At 43.0% G+C, this 14,893-nt stretch overlaps 1 protein-coding gene across 1 annotated transcript in view; it reads left to right on the top strand.

Moving 5' to 3' along the window:
- Positions 1-14,893, top strand: part of LOC106579324 (vesicle-fusing ATPase) — a 56,611-nt gene that overhangs the window by 26,453 nt on the left and 15,265 nt on the right. The window contains exons 5-10 of the mRNA XM_014159144.3: positions 4,971-5,137; positions 8,665-8,772; positions 10,465-10,540; positions 11,173-11,328; positions 13,067-13,266; positions 14,235-14,400. Coding sequence (XP_014014619.1) covers positions 4,971-5,137; positions 8,665-8,772; positions 10,465-10,540; positions 11,173-11,328; positions 13,067-13,266; positions 14,235-14,400 — 873 coding nt within the window. The remainder of the gene's footprint in view (positions 1-4,970; positions 5,138-8,664; positions 8,773-10,464; positions 10,541-11,172; positions 11,329-13,066; positions 13,267-14,234; positions 14,401-14,893) is intronic.

Raw genomic sequence — 14,893 nt, 5'->3', positions numbered from 1 at the left:
GAGAATCTTGTTTCTCATGGTCTGAGAGTATTTGGGTGCCTTTTGTCAAACTCCAAGTGGGCTGTCATGTGCCTTTTACTGAGGAGTGGCTTCCGTCTGGCCACTCTACCATAAAGGCCTGATTGGGGGAGTGTTGCAGAGATGGTTGTCCTTCTAGAAGGTTCTCCCATCTCCACAGAGGAACTCTGGAGCTCTGTCAGAGTGACCATCGGGTTCTTGGTCACCTCCCTGACCAAGGCCCTTCTCCCCCAATTGCTCAGTTTGGCTGGACGGCCAGCTCTAAGAAGAGTCTTGGTGATCCCAAACTTTTTCCATTTAAGAATGATAGAGGTCACTCTGTTCTTGGGGACCTTCAATGCTGCATAAATGTTTTGGTACCCTTACCCAGATCTGTGCACTGACACAATCCTGTCTCGGAGCTCTACGGACAATTCCTTCGACCTCATGACTTGGTTTTTGCTCTGACATGCACTGTCAACTGTTGGACCTTATATAGACAGGTGAATGCCTTTCTAGTAGAGGTCGACCGATTATGATTTTTCAACGTCGATGCCGATTATTGGGGGATCAAAAAGCCGATACCGATTAATCGGCCGATTTATTATTATGTTTTTTTATATACGTATATATATATATATATATATATATATATATATATACACACACACACACACACAGACAGCTCTGAAGTGACAACGATACTGAAGAGTCTGCTTAGGAGACAAATACTCTCAACTGTTTGAATAATAAAAATTGAGTTTAAGTTACCTGTGATGAGTGCTGAAAACAAAAACTGTAACTTCTATATGCAGGAAATCCTATTTTAATAATGGGCATGGTAAGAATTGACTACCAAAGTGTGAGTCACAATTCCCATGACACCTAGCAAAATCTGAAAAGCGGTTCCTTCATTTATTCCATAGGATATTTTTAGATTAATTTAAAATAAGGTCTGTGTTTGGTTTAGGCTTACACCACCTTGCCAATTTTATAACTGTGTAGATATCCATAGGATATAACTCTGATCAATATAAGCGAAGATAACATTTTTTGTAGAGTGGATTTATGAAAATATGTTGCCAAACGTTACCTAGTGAGATTTACACGGGTATCAAAATGCCGAGGCGGTTTAAGCACAAAACACAGATCTTATTTGAAGTAGATCAAGAGATTCTCTATGGAAGACATGAACTGTAAAATAACGAAGGAACCCCTTTCAAGCTCAGCCGCAAGTTATTAACAGGAATTATGACGCGTCGACTATTTCTCTCTAAACCATATACCTTTGACTATTACGAGCCTGCTGCTGCCTACCACCGCTCAGTCAGACTGCTCTATCAAATATCAAATCATAGACTTAACTATAATAAACCTTAGGTCATTAATATGGTCAAATCCGGAAACTATCATCTCGAAAACATTATTCTTTCAGTGACATACGGAACTGTTCCGTATTTTATCTAACGGGTGGCATCCATAAGTCTAAATATTCCTGTTACATCGCACAACCTACAATGTTATTTCATAGTTCCGTAAAATTCTGGCAAATTAGTTCGCAACGAGCCAGAATCTGTATACCCTGATTCTGCGTGCAACGAACGCAAGAGAACGGACACAATTTCACCTGGTTAATATTGCCTGTTAAGCTGGATTTCTTTTAGCTAAATATGCAGGTTTAAAAATATATACTTCTGTGTATTGATTTTAAGAAAGGCATTGATGTTTATGGTTAGGTACAGTCGTGCAACAAATTCGCTTTTGTTAAATCATCCCCGTTTGGCGAAGTTGGCTGTCTTTGTTAGGAAGGAATAGTCTTTACAGTTCGCAACAAGCCAGGCGGCCCAAACTGCTGCATATACCCTGACTCTGTTTGCAAGATAAGTGACACAATTTTCCCTAGTTAAAAGAAATTCATGTTAGCAGGCAATATTAACTAAATATGCAGGTTTAAAAATATATACTTGTGTATTGATTTTAAAAGAAAGACATTGATGTTTATGGTTAGGTACATGTCGGAGCAAAGACAGTCCTTTTTCACGAATGCGCACCACATCGATTATATGCAAAGCAGGACAGGCTAGATAAACTAGTAATATCATCAACCATGTGTAATTAACTAGTGTTTATGATTGATTGATTGTTTTTTTACAAGTTTAATGCTAGCTAGCAACTTACCTTGGCAACGTAAAGCAGGTGGTTAGAGCGTTGGGCTAGTTAACGTAAGGTTGCGTCCCCAAGCTGACAAGGTAAAAATCTGTCGTTCTGCCCCTGAACAAGGCAGTTAACCCACCGTTCCTAGGCCGTCATTGAAAATAAGAATGTGTTCTTAACTGACTTGCCTAGTTAAATAAAGGTTTGACATTTTTTTTATTTTAAAATTGGCAAATCGGTGGCCAAAAATACCGATTACCAATTGTTATGAAAACTTGAAATCGGCCCTAATTAATCGGTCGACCTCTACTTTCTAGATCATGTCCAATCAATTGAATTTACATCAGGTGGTCTCTAAGTTGTAGAAACATCTCAAGGATGATCAACGGAAACAGGATGCACCTGAGCTCAATTTCGAGTCTCATAGCAAAGGGTCTGAATACTTATTTAAATAAGGTATTTCTGTTTTTATTTTTTAATACATTTGCTAACATTTCTAAAACACAATTTTTACATTGTCATTATGGGTTATTGTGTGTAGATTGCTGAGGATTTTTATTTTATTTAATCCATTTTAGAATAAGGCTGTAACTTAAGAAAATGTGCAAAATCTCACTAATATACACTACCGGTCAAAAGTTTTGGAACACCTACTCAGGGTTTTTCTTTATTTTTACTATTTTCTACATTGTAGAATAATAGTGAAGACATGAAAACTATGAAATAACACATGGAATCATGTAGTAACCAAAAAAGTGTTAAACAAATCAAAATATATTTTATTTTTGAGATTCTTCAAATAGCCACCCTTTGCCTTGATGACAGCTTTGCACACTCTTGCCATTCTTCCAAACAGCTTCATGAGGTAGTCACCTGGAATGCATTTCAATTAACAGATGTGCCTTCTTAAAAGTTAATTTGTGGAATTTCTTTCTTTCCTTAATGCATTTGAGCCAATCAGTTGTGTTGTGACAAGGTCAGGGGGGTATACAGAGGATTGCCCTACTTGGTAAAAGACCAAGTCCATATTCTGGCAAGAACAGCTCCAATATGCAAAGAGAAACGACAGTCCATCATTACTTTAAGACATGAAGGTCAGTCAATACGGGAAAAAAACTTTGAAAGTTTCTTCAAGTGCAGTCACAAAAACCATCAAGCGCTATGATGAAACTGGCTCTCATGAGGACCGTCACAGAGTTACTTCTGCTGCAGAGGATAAGTTCATTAGAGTTACCAGCCTCAGAAATTGCAGCCCCAATAAATGCTTCACAGAGTTCAAGTAACAGACACATCTCAACATCAACTGATCAGAGGAGACTGTGTGAATCAGGCCTTCATGGTCGAATTGCTGCAAAGAAACCACTACTAAAGGACACCAATAAGAATAAGAGACTTGCTAGGGTCAAGAAACACGAGCAATGGACTTTAGACCGATGGAAATTTGTCCTTTGGTCTGGAGTCCAAATTTGATATTTTTAGTTCCAACCACCGTGTCTTTGTGAGACGCGGTGTGGGTGAACGCATGATCTCCGCATGCGTATTTCTCACCGTAAAGCATGGAGGAGGAGGTGTTATGGTGTGGGGTTGCTTTGCTGGTGACGCTGTCATTGATTATATTTGCAATGGGAACTCATTCAAGACTGTTGGAAAAGCTTTCCAGGTGAAGCTGGTTGAGAGAATGCAAGAATGTACAAAGCAGTCATCAAGGCAAAGGGTGGCTATTTGAAGAATCACAAATATAAAATGTATTTTGATTTGTTTAACACTTTTGCTTACTACATGATTCCATATGTGTTATTTCATAGTTTTGATGTCTTCACTATTATGCTACAATGTAGAAAATAGTAAAAATAAAGAAAACCCCTTTAAAGAGTAGGTGTCTATCGGTAGTGTATATACAGTAACAGTCGAAACTTTGGACACACCTACTCATTCCAGGGTTTTTCTTTATTTTTACTATTTTCTACATTGTAGCATAATAGTGAAGACATCAAAACTATGAAATAACACATATGGAATCATGTAGTAACCAAAGCCATTATAAGCCTACTGTCAAATCATATCTGTAGCGACAATGCCTATTGTAATAGGCCTAAGTCCTATAGCTCTGCCTTAGCCTCATAGTCCGGATCTGTTTTAGTGCTACAGCCAACTCCTCTGTGTTCGTTCTTTGTCGAGCCAAACATGTAGGCATGGCAACAACAGTTGGCTACAGCACATGCGGTTTGGGACCAGATTTGCTCTGCCTCGGCAAATCAAAATATGAGCCCTTAAATTAGCAAAGTGTTGATATGTAAAGACACCCTGCCCTGGAATAGATCTGCTACATGGTCCATTTGCAGAACGGCGGCACGGCAACACAAGCTAGGTGTGATCGGAGCACTGTGAACTGCTGGTTCCTTAATCACACTCAGCTCCGTGTTGCAGTGTGCTTTCTCAGATGTGAAGCCCTGAACGACAGAGGCCCATTTGAACTCACTGTAACGTGAACAGTACACTCTAACAAATGGTAATTAGTTGTTTGTCCTTGATGAGGTTGTTCATTCAATATGCTACAAACTGGATAGCACTAACGAGCAAGGTACTGTATTCGAACACCAACCAGACAGTTGACGTTGTACGTGAAAATAAAAACTGAGAAACGAGGTGAAAAGCAACTGGGCTACAACTCTTTTGTAAGTGAAAAGCAACTGGGCTACAACTCTTTTGTAAGTGAAAAGCAACTGGGCTACAACTCTTTTGTAAGTGAAAAGCAACTGGGCTACAACTCTTTTGCCATCTTACTTTGTGTGTCCTTTCTCCGCTGTGTGTCCATGTAGTGACCGGCTACAACTTTGACAAGTCCAAGCAGTGTGTAGGCACCATGATAGTGGAGATTGACTTCCTGCAGAAGAAGAGCGTGGACAGCAGCCCATACGACTCAGACAAGATGGCTGCAGAGTTCATCCAGCACTTCAACAGCCAGGCCTTCAGTGTAGGCCAGCAGGTACTGGAACTGGAGCCTACAGATGGACGGGGAAGGCTAGGATGACAGGTTGGGGTTACACACGTTACCTCCTCCAGGACTTTGTTGGTCTTGAAGGTCTGGGTAGAAGTTGCCCGTACACACAGATCTAGGATCAGCTTACCCTTATCCCAAATCCTTAATCATTACAAAGTGGCAAAACTGACTGTAGGTCATTGTCAAGGGGTAACTTTGTCGTACTCTTGGCTTTAGGTTGAGGGGTAGCATAGAGCGAACATCTCGTCAAATAATTTCATTGCCAAATCTTTTTTCTTGTGTACTTACATTTTGTATATATTTTTTTAAATATGTTTTTATTATTTTTCTGTATTCAATCAATTGGCAGAATAAACAGCATTGGACAAATTACAAATACTTTGTCAGCGCACGTCCATATCACATGATAATCATTACATGCTTATCAATACCACAAGATACATGCACTTACCTAGCAACAATACATGCTATGCTAATTGAGTCCACCATAACAAGTAAAACAAAAAAACAAGATGAACTAGAAAATAAACCCAAAATAAAACCCACACCATTCCACCCGTGACTCTTATGATTTAACTTCTCATAGCAAGAGATCTTACACTTTCAGCTGCGTTTGACCACATTAATAAGATTCTTTCATTGTCACCTTGAGAACGAGTAGTGGACAATTCCTAAATAACAATATCTAAAAATGAGAACACCCATTGGCGCCATGCCAGTGTATGTGGGGGCTTCCATCTTAAGGCAAGCATTTTATGGTTGTTGCAGTGGTTAGGCCTGCTAGCCACACCCTTTTGTGATCTAAAGACATTGATACTGATGTGCTGTCATTCAACACAACAGGAGAGCAGGGAGATCTTACACTTTCTCCCAAGTATTTTAGATAGACATATAGTGATCTTTTTCCCAAAACAATAAACCTGAGGACAATTGCACATTACATGCATAAATAAAGCAGTGGCTGTGAACAGAAGGTACATAAAGTGCAGGGTACTAAAGACATTTTATATATTTTGTGTGGAGTAGCATAAGTTCTATGCTTGAAGTTGAAGTGAATTGTTTGGTTATTAAGGTTCCGAGATGCTCCACTTATGTTACTCCACTCAGTTTCCCACTCAATGTCTTCCTCTAGTACTCAAAAGTCATTATTCCATGGTTTCATTCATCTTCAAGGGTTTGTTTGTACCATCAACAATTTTCAAATAAATAACAGATACAATTCCTTTTGGTTTTAGATTTTACATACATCCAGTCAGTAAATGGATGTTTGCATAAATGTGAAATCCAAGGAACACCATAAGCCTTTAAGGTAGCACATAACTGGAAAACAAAGTGCCTCCCGAGTGGCACAGCGGTCTAAGGTACTGCAGTGCTAGAGGCGTCACTACAGACCTGGGTTTGATCCCAGGCTGTGTCACAACCGGCCGTGATCGGGAGTCCTATAGGGCGGCTCACAATTGGCCCAGCGTCGTCCGGGTTTGGCCGGGGTAGGCCGTCTTTGTAAATAAGAATTTGTTCTTAACTGAGGGTTTAGCCGGGGAAGCTCTACTTGGCTCATTGCGCTCTAGTGACTCCTTGTGGCGGGCCGTGCGCCTGCAGGCTGAACTCGGTTGGAAGTTGAACGGTGTTTCCTCCGACACATTGGTGCGGCTGGCTTCCGGGTTAAGCGGGTGGGTGTTAAGAAGCGCGGTTTGGCCGGTCCTGTTTCGAAGGACGCATGACTCGACCTTCGCCTCTCGAGCCCGTTGGGGAATTGCAGCGATGAGACAAGATCAAAAAAGGTGGTAAAATACACACACACACAAAAGATAAATTTAACATCTGTTGTACATCTGAAAAAGCACCTACCGTAGTCCTTGAGAGTCAAATGGATCTCCAAGTGTAAATAAAATGTTTTTACTCTATTGGGAATACACCAAATTACATGTGTGTCTCTCATTGCTAATGTCTATATAGACAGAACATTAGAAACGATTGGCCCGTATTGAAGTCTAGCTTGTTTCAAGAGGATATCGAACAAACCGCGTAAAGAACAAGTTTCTCCTCAATTGACCGCCAAGCTCTGTCACTACTAGGATCTATCTATATTGGATTTGCTCGCGATACAAAAGCCCAGTGATAAAATGTAACATCCGGAACACCCCACCCAACAGCAGACTTGGGTCTTTGTAAGGTCGATCATTTGTATTTTGCTATTCTAATATTGTACTATGAAGCCTGTCCTAGTATCCTGATAGACACAGCGGAATCATAGAGATAATAAAGTTCATACGGGGCAACACATTCATTTTAATTACAGAAACGCAAGACTGGGAAGCTAATGAGGACTGAGTCGTCTCTTTAAATCACATTCAACCTTGTTTAGAAAGGAAGTATATGTCTTTGTCACAATCACTACCAGACTCTTGTAAATGCCAATGCCCAGATATCTAAGGTCTTCAACATAAGGTATACCAGCTATTACGGAGTCATTGGAATTGTTAAGGGACAACAGTCGAGTCTTTTGCCAGTTAATTTTCTATCCCGAGAAGCTACTAAATGTACTAAATCAAAAATTTTAAACAAGAGGACATCATCTGCATACAGCGAGATAAAATGGGGAGCGCCATTAATGATAATTGGTTCTATGGCATTGGGTTGCCGTGCGGCTCGGGCTAGAGGCTGTAGCGAGAGAATGAGAAGCAATGAAGAGATGGGGACAGAGGCTCTAGAGATGGGGACAGAAGCTCTAGAGATGGGGTCAGAAGCTCTAGAGATGGGGTCAGAAGCTCTAGAGATGGGGTCAGAAGCTCTAGAGATGGGGACAGAAGCTCTAGAGATGGGGTCAGAAGCTCTAGAGATGGGGACAGAAGCTCTAGAGATGGGGACAGAAGCTCTAGAGATGGGGTCAGAAGCTCTAGAGATGGGGTCAGAAGCTCTAGAGATGGGGTCAGAAGCTCTAGAGATGGGGACAGAAGCTCTAGAGATGGGGACAGAAGCTCTAGAGATGGGGACAGAAGCTCTAGAGATGGGGACAGAAGCTCTAGAGATGGGGACAGAAGCTCTAGAGATGGGGAAAGAAGCTCTAGAGATGGGAACAGAAGGAGGAGCAGTTGGTGCCGGTCGTCAGCATTGCACCAGAGTTGGCGTACGAAACTTTAATCAGATTGATTTATTTAGCACACAAGCCCAGATGACCTAGTGCGATCCGTAGGTACTCCCATTCTAACCTATCAAAGGCTTTTTCTGCATCTAATGGTAAGATGTCAGGGGAATCATTTCATTCTGGGGCAAAATGTATCACATGCAATAGTCGACTTCCATCGTCTGATGCAAGGCGATCCTTAACAAATCATGTTTATCCCCATAGATTAGTTTAGCCAAATACTCATTCAGATGGCGTGCAAGAACCTTTGAAAATGGTGTTACGTTGTGACAATTTGCCACGGTTTGTATTTGTTTACATGCTGTTATGCTTTACATTCTTATATCATATTGTCCACTTTTCGTCCTGTTTCTCTCTGTCTATATAGCTGGTGTTTAGTTTCAGTGATAAGCTGTTTGGCCTGCTGATAAAGGACATCGAGGCCATGGACCCCAGCATCCTCAAGGGAGATGCAGTCTCTGGGAAGAAGCAAAATGTACATGTACCTCCAGCATCAACCCTCTCATGACCTCTATTAATCCGATTAGCACCATTCCATGTTACATTACATAGGACTATTCATACACTATAACTACTCATAACTACTTAGAAACTCAGCAAAAAAAGAAACGTCCTCTCACTGTCAACTGTGTTTATTTTCAGCAAACTTAACATGTGTAAATATTTGTATGAACATAAGATTCAACAACTGAGAAAAACTTAACAAGTTCCACAGACATGTGACTAACAGAAATTGAATAATGTGTCCCTGAACAAAGGGGGGGGTCAAAAACAAAAGTAACATTCAGTATCTGGTGTGGCCTCCAGCTGCATTAAGTAATGCAGTGCATCTCCTCCTCATGGACTGCACCAGATTTGCCAGTTCTTGCTGTGAGATGTTACCCCACTCTTCCACCAAGGCACCTGCAAGTTCCCGGACATTTCTAGGGGGAATGGCCCTAGTCCTCACCCTCCGATCCAACAGGTCCCAGACGTGCTCAATGGGATTGAGATCTGGACTCTTCGCAGGCCATGGCAGAACACTGACATTCCTGTCTTGCAGGAAATCACACACAGAACGATCAGTATGGCTGGTGGCATTGTCATGCTGGAGGGTCATGTCAGGATGAGCCTGCAGGAAGGGTACCACATGAGGGAGGAGGATGTGTTCCCTGTAACGCACAGCGTTGAGATTGCCTGCAATGACAACAAGCTCAGTCCGATGATGCTGTGACACACCGCCCCAGACCATGATGGACCCTCCACCTCCAAATCGATCCCGCTCCAAAGTACAGGCCTCGGTGTAACACTCATTCCTTCGACGATAAACGTGAATCCGACCATCACCCCTGGTGAGACAAAACCGCGACTCGTCAGTGAAGAGCACTTTTTGTCAGTTCTGTACGGTCCAGCGATGGTGGGTTTGTGCCCATAGGCGACGTTGTTGCCGGTGATGTCTGGTGAGGACCTGCCTTACAACAGGCCTACAAGCCCTCAGTCCAACCTCTCTCAGCCTATTGCGGACAGTCTGAGCACTGATGGAGAGATTGTGCGTACCGATCCTGTGCAGGTGTTGTTACACGTGGTCTGCCACTGCGAGGATGATCAGCTGTCTGTCCTGTCTCCCTGTAGCACTGTCTTAGGCGTCTCACAGTACAGACATTGCAATTTATTGCCCTGGCCACGTCTGCAGTCCTCATGCCTCCTTGCAGCATGCCTAAGGCACATTCACGCAGGGACCCTGGGCATCTTTCTTTTGGTGTTTTTCAGAGTTAGCAGAAAGGCTTCTTTAGTGTCCTAAGTTTCATAACTGTGACCTTAATTGTCTACCGTCTGTAAGCTGTTAGTGTCTTAACGACTGTTTCATAGGTGCATGTTCATTAACTGTTTATGGTTCATTGAACAAGCATGGGAAACAGTGTTTAAACCCTTTACAATGAAGATCTGTGAAGTTATTTGGATTTTTACGAATTATCTTTGACAGACAGGGTCCTGAAAAAGGGATGTTTCTTTTTTTCCTGAGTTTATTATAGTTACACTAGCTATACAGTAGTTATCGTGTACACAACATGGTGAAGTAAGCCACAACGAAGGTGCTAGTTAGTAAAGTAAATTCTCATAGAAAACGTGTGGAATTCTCTGTCCACATCTCACTCCTAACTGTCTTCTATCTCTGTGGTCTTTACAGATTGACATTGGCTTGTTGCTGGGCAACAGCCAGGTGGTTTTCGAGAAGGCAGAGAGCTCCTCTCTTACCCTCATTGGTAAGTGTCATCCTCGGCTTGCTCTCATGTGAAAAACGCTGTCTTGTATTAAGTGACTACAGATAATCTATTTAGTCTCACTCCATTAAGGTATTTGTAAATCAGGGTTGTGTATATCTGAGAAGTTGGTCCGCTCAAAGCGTGATAGACCCGGGATATTAAGATGTAAACAAATTAGGCTTGATATTTGCGTAATGAACCAAAGTGGATACGTTTACAAGGCTATGCTAAGTGACACTCGGCCTCACTCAACCACCCTGACTGACTTTATCGGTTTGTGTCATGTGCTTGTTGTAACCCAATACGACCCCAAGGGGGCACCCTGTCCACATTTTTTGTTTGGCTATCCTCCCCTTGCTTTCAGTTGTTTTGAGTGATGAAATTGAGATGGCTCTAGAGAGGAAAGTGTCATTCATTCAGTGGCATGTAAAGTACATGTTTCATTATGTCTTTGATGGACTATTTAGTTAATACATGAAAAGCTTAGCACCATCTATGAGCTGCCACTGGTGCTAGGTTTACACACATACAAACACTAATAAAGAAGAAAATGTCAAACGTGAAATAGATGAGAACCTGAGGTTAACAAAGTATTTAACCTTTTTTGTATATTTGCCTTTCTGAAAATCAAGGGAAAGCGAAGACCAGAGAGTCTCGTCAGTCCATCATCAACCCAGACTGGAACTTTGAGCGCATGGGCATCGGTGGCCTGGACAAGGAGTTCTCTGACATCTTCCGTAGGGCCTTCGCCTCTCGAGTCTTCCCTCCAGACATCGTGGAGCAGATGGGTGAGCTCCTCTCTGTCTCTCTGTCTCGGTTGGTCTTTCTCGTCCTCCAGATCTTTCTTTCTCAACAGCAGTTTCTCTTTCTTGACTTTCACTCAATCCATTGTATTCAGTGTTATTTTCACACATGCCTGTTCTCTTGCACACTGTTTCTCGCTCTCTTACTTGTACTTTTTATAGCTCTCTGTGTATTTTTCTCTCACCACATCCCCCTGCTAACCACTTTTCAAGGTCCCAGTGAGCCTGTGTTCCAACCTAACGTTAGACAGACTGAACCATTAGCAACTGTGAGGGGAGGGGGAGGGGGGGGGGGGCAGGACAGCCTGCCAAACCAAATCACACAATCGGTCTCTGGATGAAACACCATGATATGAATAAGACTCTCTGTGTTCTGATGGCATTGGTTTTCAGACCAATACTACTACACATTGTGACAGTCTCAAACAAATGGACCGAATGGGGATACTATTATTGCACTGACAATGTAGTTTAAGACTTTTCGCTTTGTTTGACAACACTACTGAACACTAGACTACCGGTAAACTAGTTATTTGAAAAATGAATTGTCTGACTCACTCGGTTAGGCCCAAGGGGGCTTCCATCATTGGACAGACAATGTAGTGTCCTCTCGAGATGCTGCTCTCATTCGTCAGTCGTCCGTCAGTTATGACGCAGACAACCATCCCCCACGGAATAATCCTTGCATGCACTGGTAAATAGTTGTTTGACATGTCTCAGATTACAATGCTGATTCCCAACACCAAAGGATGGTTCATAGTGAAAGCAAGTCAGGTGCTCTTCTGCATCATCCACACACAAACACACACAGAGAGAGAGCCCCAGTCCTAGCCTCATGGCGTCCAGTGTGAGTGCGAGAGATGACCTTAAGCAGGGCGGCTGGGTGCTATGGGGTGCAGGAGTTGGCCCCTGGCTGTGGCCAGCTGGCTGGTCTAATGAGATGGCGAGCCCTGATAGAGGAGAGTCTAAAGGTGAGGGTGTAATTGGGGAGTGTCGGGGAGCGCAGGTGCTGAGAGAGATGATCATAGGGGGGAGGTGTGTGTGTGTGTGTGTGTGTGTGGTGGGGGGGGGGGCTCTCACTCTCTCCATGTCTCCTCACACTCCCGCAAAAGTCAGGAAGACGGCAAGGGATCACACACGCTATAATGCTTTACCTGCAGCCCCTCCTCACTACCCCTGTCTGTCTCCCCTTCAGCACGTATAAATGACAGGGGCGATGTTTATCTCTGGCCCTTCGATGAGTTGGGAGCAAATGTCACTAAACAGGTGCAAAAAGCTACTAGGACCAATGCAGTCTGGGTTTCAGTCTAGACCCAAAACTGCTCCAAATTGGTTGGGTCTAATCACAAGACTTGATCTTTATAAGAAACACACCACAGAGTCAACTTGTAGTGAATCAGAGCAGTAAATACAGTAAATCTAGCTGATTCATCAGTTTTTCCTGCTCATTCTCACAAATTGAACTTGTGAACTTTAAATACCTTGGGAATGTTTCATATCTGGATGTGACATATGAATCAGGGATGAGATCGGACAATGACTTTAAGGCAAAAGTCACCTCAAACACAGTGCATCGGAGAAAGAGCCAATGGAAGCATAGAGTGCTAAAGAGGCCTAAGGACTTTTCCCACCGACTCTGATACGATTGTGACGCACACAAACCATTCACACCAAGGCTGATGTGTTTCTGTTAACTTTGTGTCGGTGTGTCCCTCCCTGGCAGGCTGTAAGCACGTGAAGGGCATCCTGTTGTTCGGGCCTCCTGGCTGTGGTAAGACTCTGATGGCCAGGCAGATTGGGAAGATGCTGAACGCCCGCGAGCCCAAGGTGGTCAACGGCCCTGAGATCCTCAATAAGTACGTGGGAGAGTCCGAGGCCAACATCAGGAAGCTGTTCGCCGACGCAGAGGACGAGCAGAAGAGGGTGGGAGGGAAAAAAAATCATAAACACAATGTGACATAGATAAAAACTCAGTAAGATGCGTACACACACACACACACACACACACACACACACACACACACACACACACACACAAGTAAATCAATTGTGTATGTCATTAATTACACCCAGTACCTTCACTGCAATTACTCATGTGGTTATCAAGCACAACATACCTGATAACAAGTCAATCAAATAGATGTCATACTAAATGGATTCCTTATCCTGAGGCCAATATGCAGCCTACTCCACGAAACACAGATAAGCATCACACAAATCCTCACGGAGAAGCTCATTTCTCCTGCAGAAGATTGATTTGCCCTTTAAGGAGGCATATTAGTAATAATAACGGTGGAAAAGTCAGTGGGTTTCACCATACTGGGGGACAGTTGTGTATTGAGCCCCCATGGTGACGTCGGTGTGACAGTGACGGCCTCACTCCTCACCACCTAATGAGTTGCTGGGTTATCTCTGTCCCCCTCTCTGTCCCCCTCTCTGTCCCCCTCTCTGTCCCCCTCTCTCACCTAGCCCACAATAAGCCCAGCTCCACACCTGCTTTTAATGCTACGTCTGGAGACTGACAGGGCCAGAGATGGACAGATAACCCCCCACCCCGCTCTCTCTATCTCTCGCTTTCAGTCTCTCTCACCTCGCTCTCTCTCTTTCTCTCACGCATTCTCTCGGTCTCTCTCTCACACAAACTCTCTCTTTCTCTCTTTATCTTTCTCTGTGCGGACTCTGTCCCTCCATGGCAGAGCAGAGGGAGGATGAGGAGGCTTTGAAAGGTTTTAGATTTCACTCTGGTCACACCAAGGAGAATTTAGCCCAGAACAGCCATGGCTGCGAGTGGTAGACATTCTACATATTCTCCTAAGTTAGCACTGCATTGACTGTGTGACCACAGCATCCTTCCTCCTGCTTCATTCACCCATATCTCTCTCCTTCCACAGCTGGGCGCCAACAGTGGGCTGCACATCATCATCTTTGACGAGATCGACGCCATCTGTAAGCAACGTGGCAGCATGGCGGGCAGCACAGGTGTCCACGACACGGTGGTCAACCAGCTGCTCTCCAAGATAGACGGAGTAGAGCAGCTCAACAACATCCTGGTCATAGGTAAACACGCATACATGCGCATACACATACGTGCGCACAGAAACACATACACACATACAGTACCAGTCAAAAGTTTGGACACACCTACTCATTCCAGGGTTTTTCTTTATTTTGACTATTTTCTACATTGTAGAATAATAGCGAAGACATCAAAGCTATGAAATAACACATATGGAATCATGTAGTAACCAAAAAAGTGTTAAACAAATCAAAATATTTTTGAGATTCTTCAAATAGCTACCCCTTGCCTTAATGACAGCTTTGCACACACTTGCCATTCTCTCAACCAGCTTCATGAAGTAGTCACCTGGAATGCATTTCAATTAACAGGTGTGACTTGTTTAAAGTTAATTTATGGAATTTCTTTCCTTCTTAATGTGTTTGAGCCAATCAGTTGTGTTGTGGCAAGGTAGGGGTGGTATACAGAAGATAGCCCTATATGGTAAAATACCAAGTCCATATTATGGCAAGAACAGCTCAAATAAGCAAAGAG

Source organism: Salmo salar, chromosome 19, assembly GCF_965601325.2.
Source record: "Salmo salar chromosome 19, fSalSal1, whole genome shotgun sequence".
Lineage (NCBI taxonomy): Eukaryota > Metazoa > Chordata > Actinopteri > Salmoniformes > Salmonidae > Salmo > Salmo salar.
The sequence above is the reverse complement of the archived record's forward strand: the minus strand, read 5'-3'. Positions and strand labels throughout refer to the sequence as shown.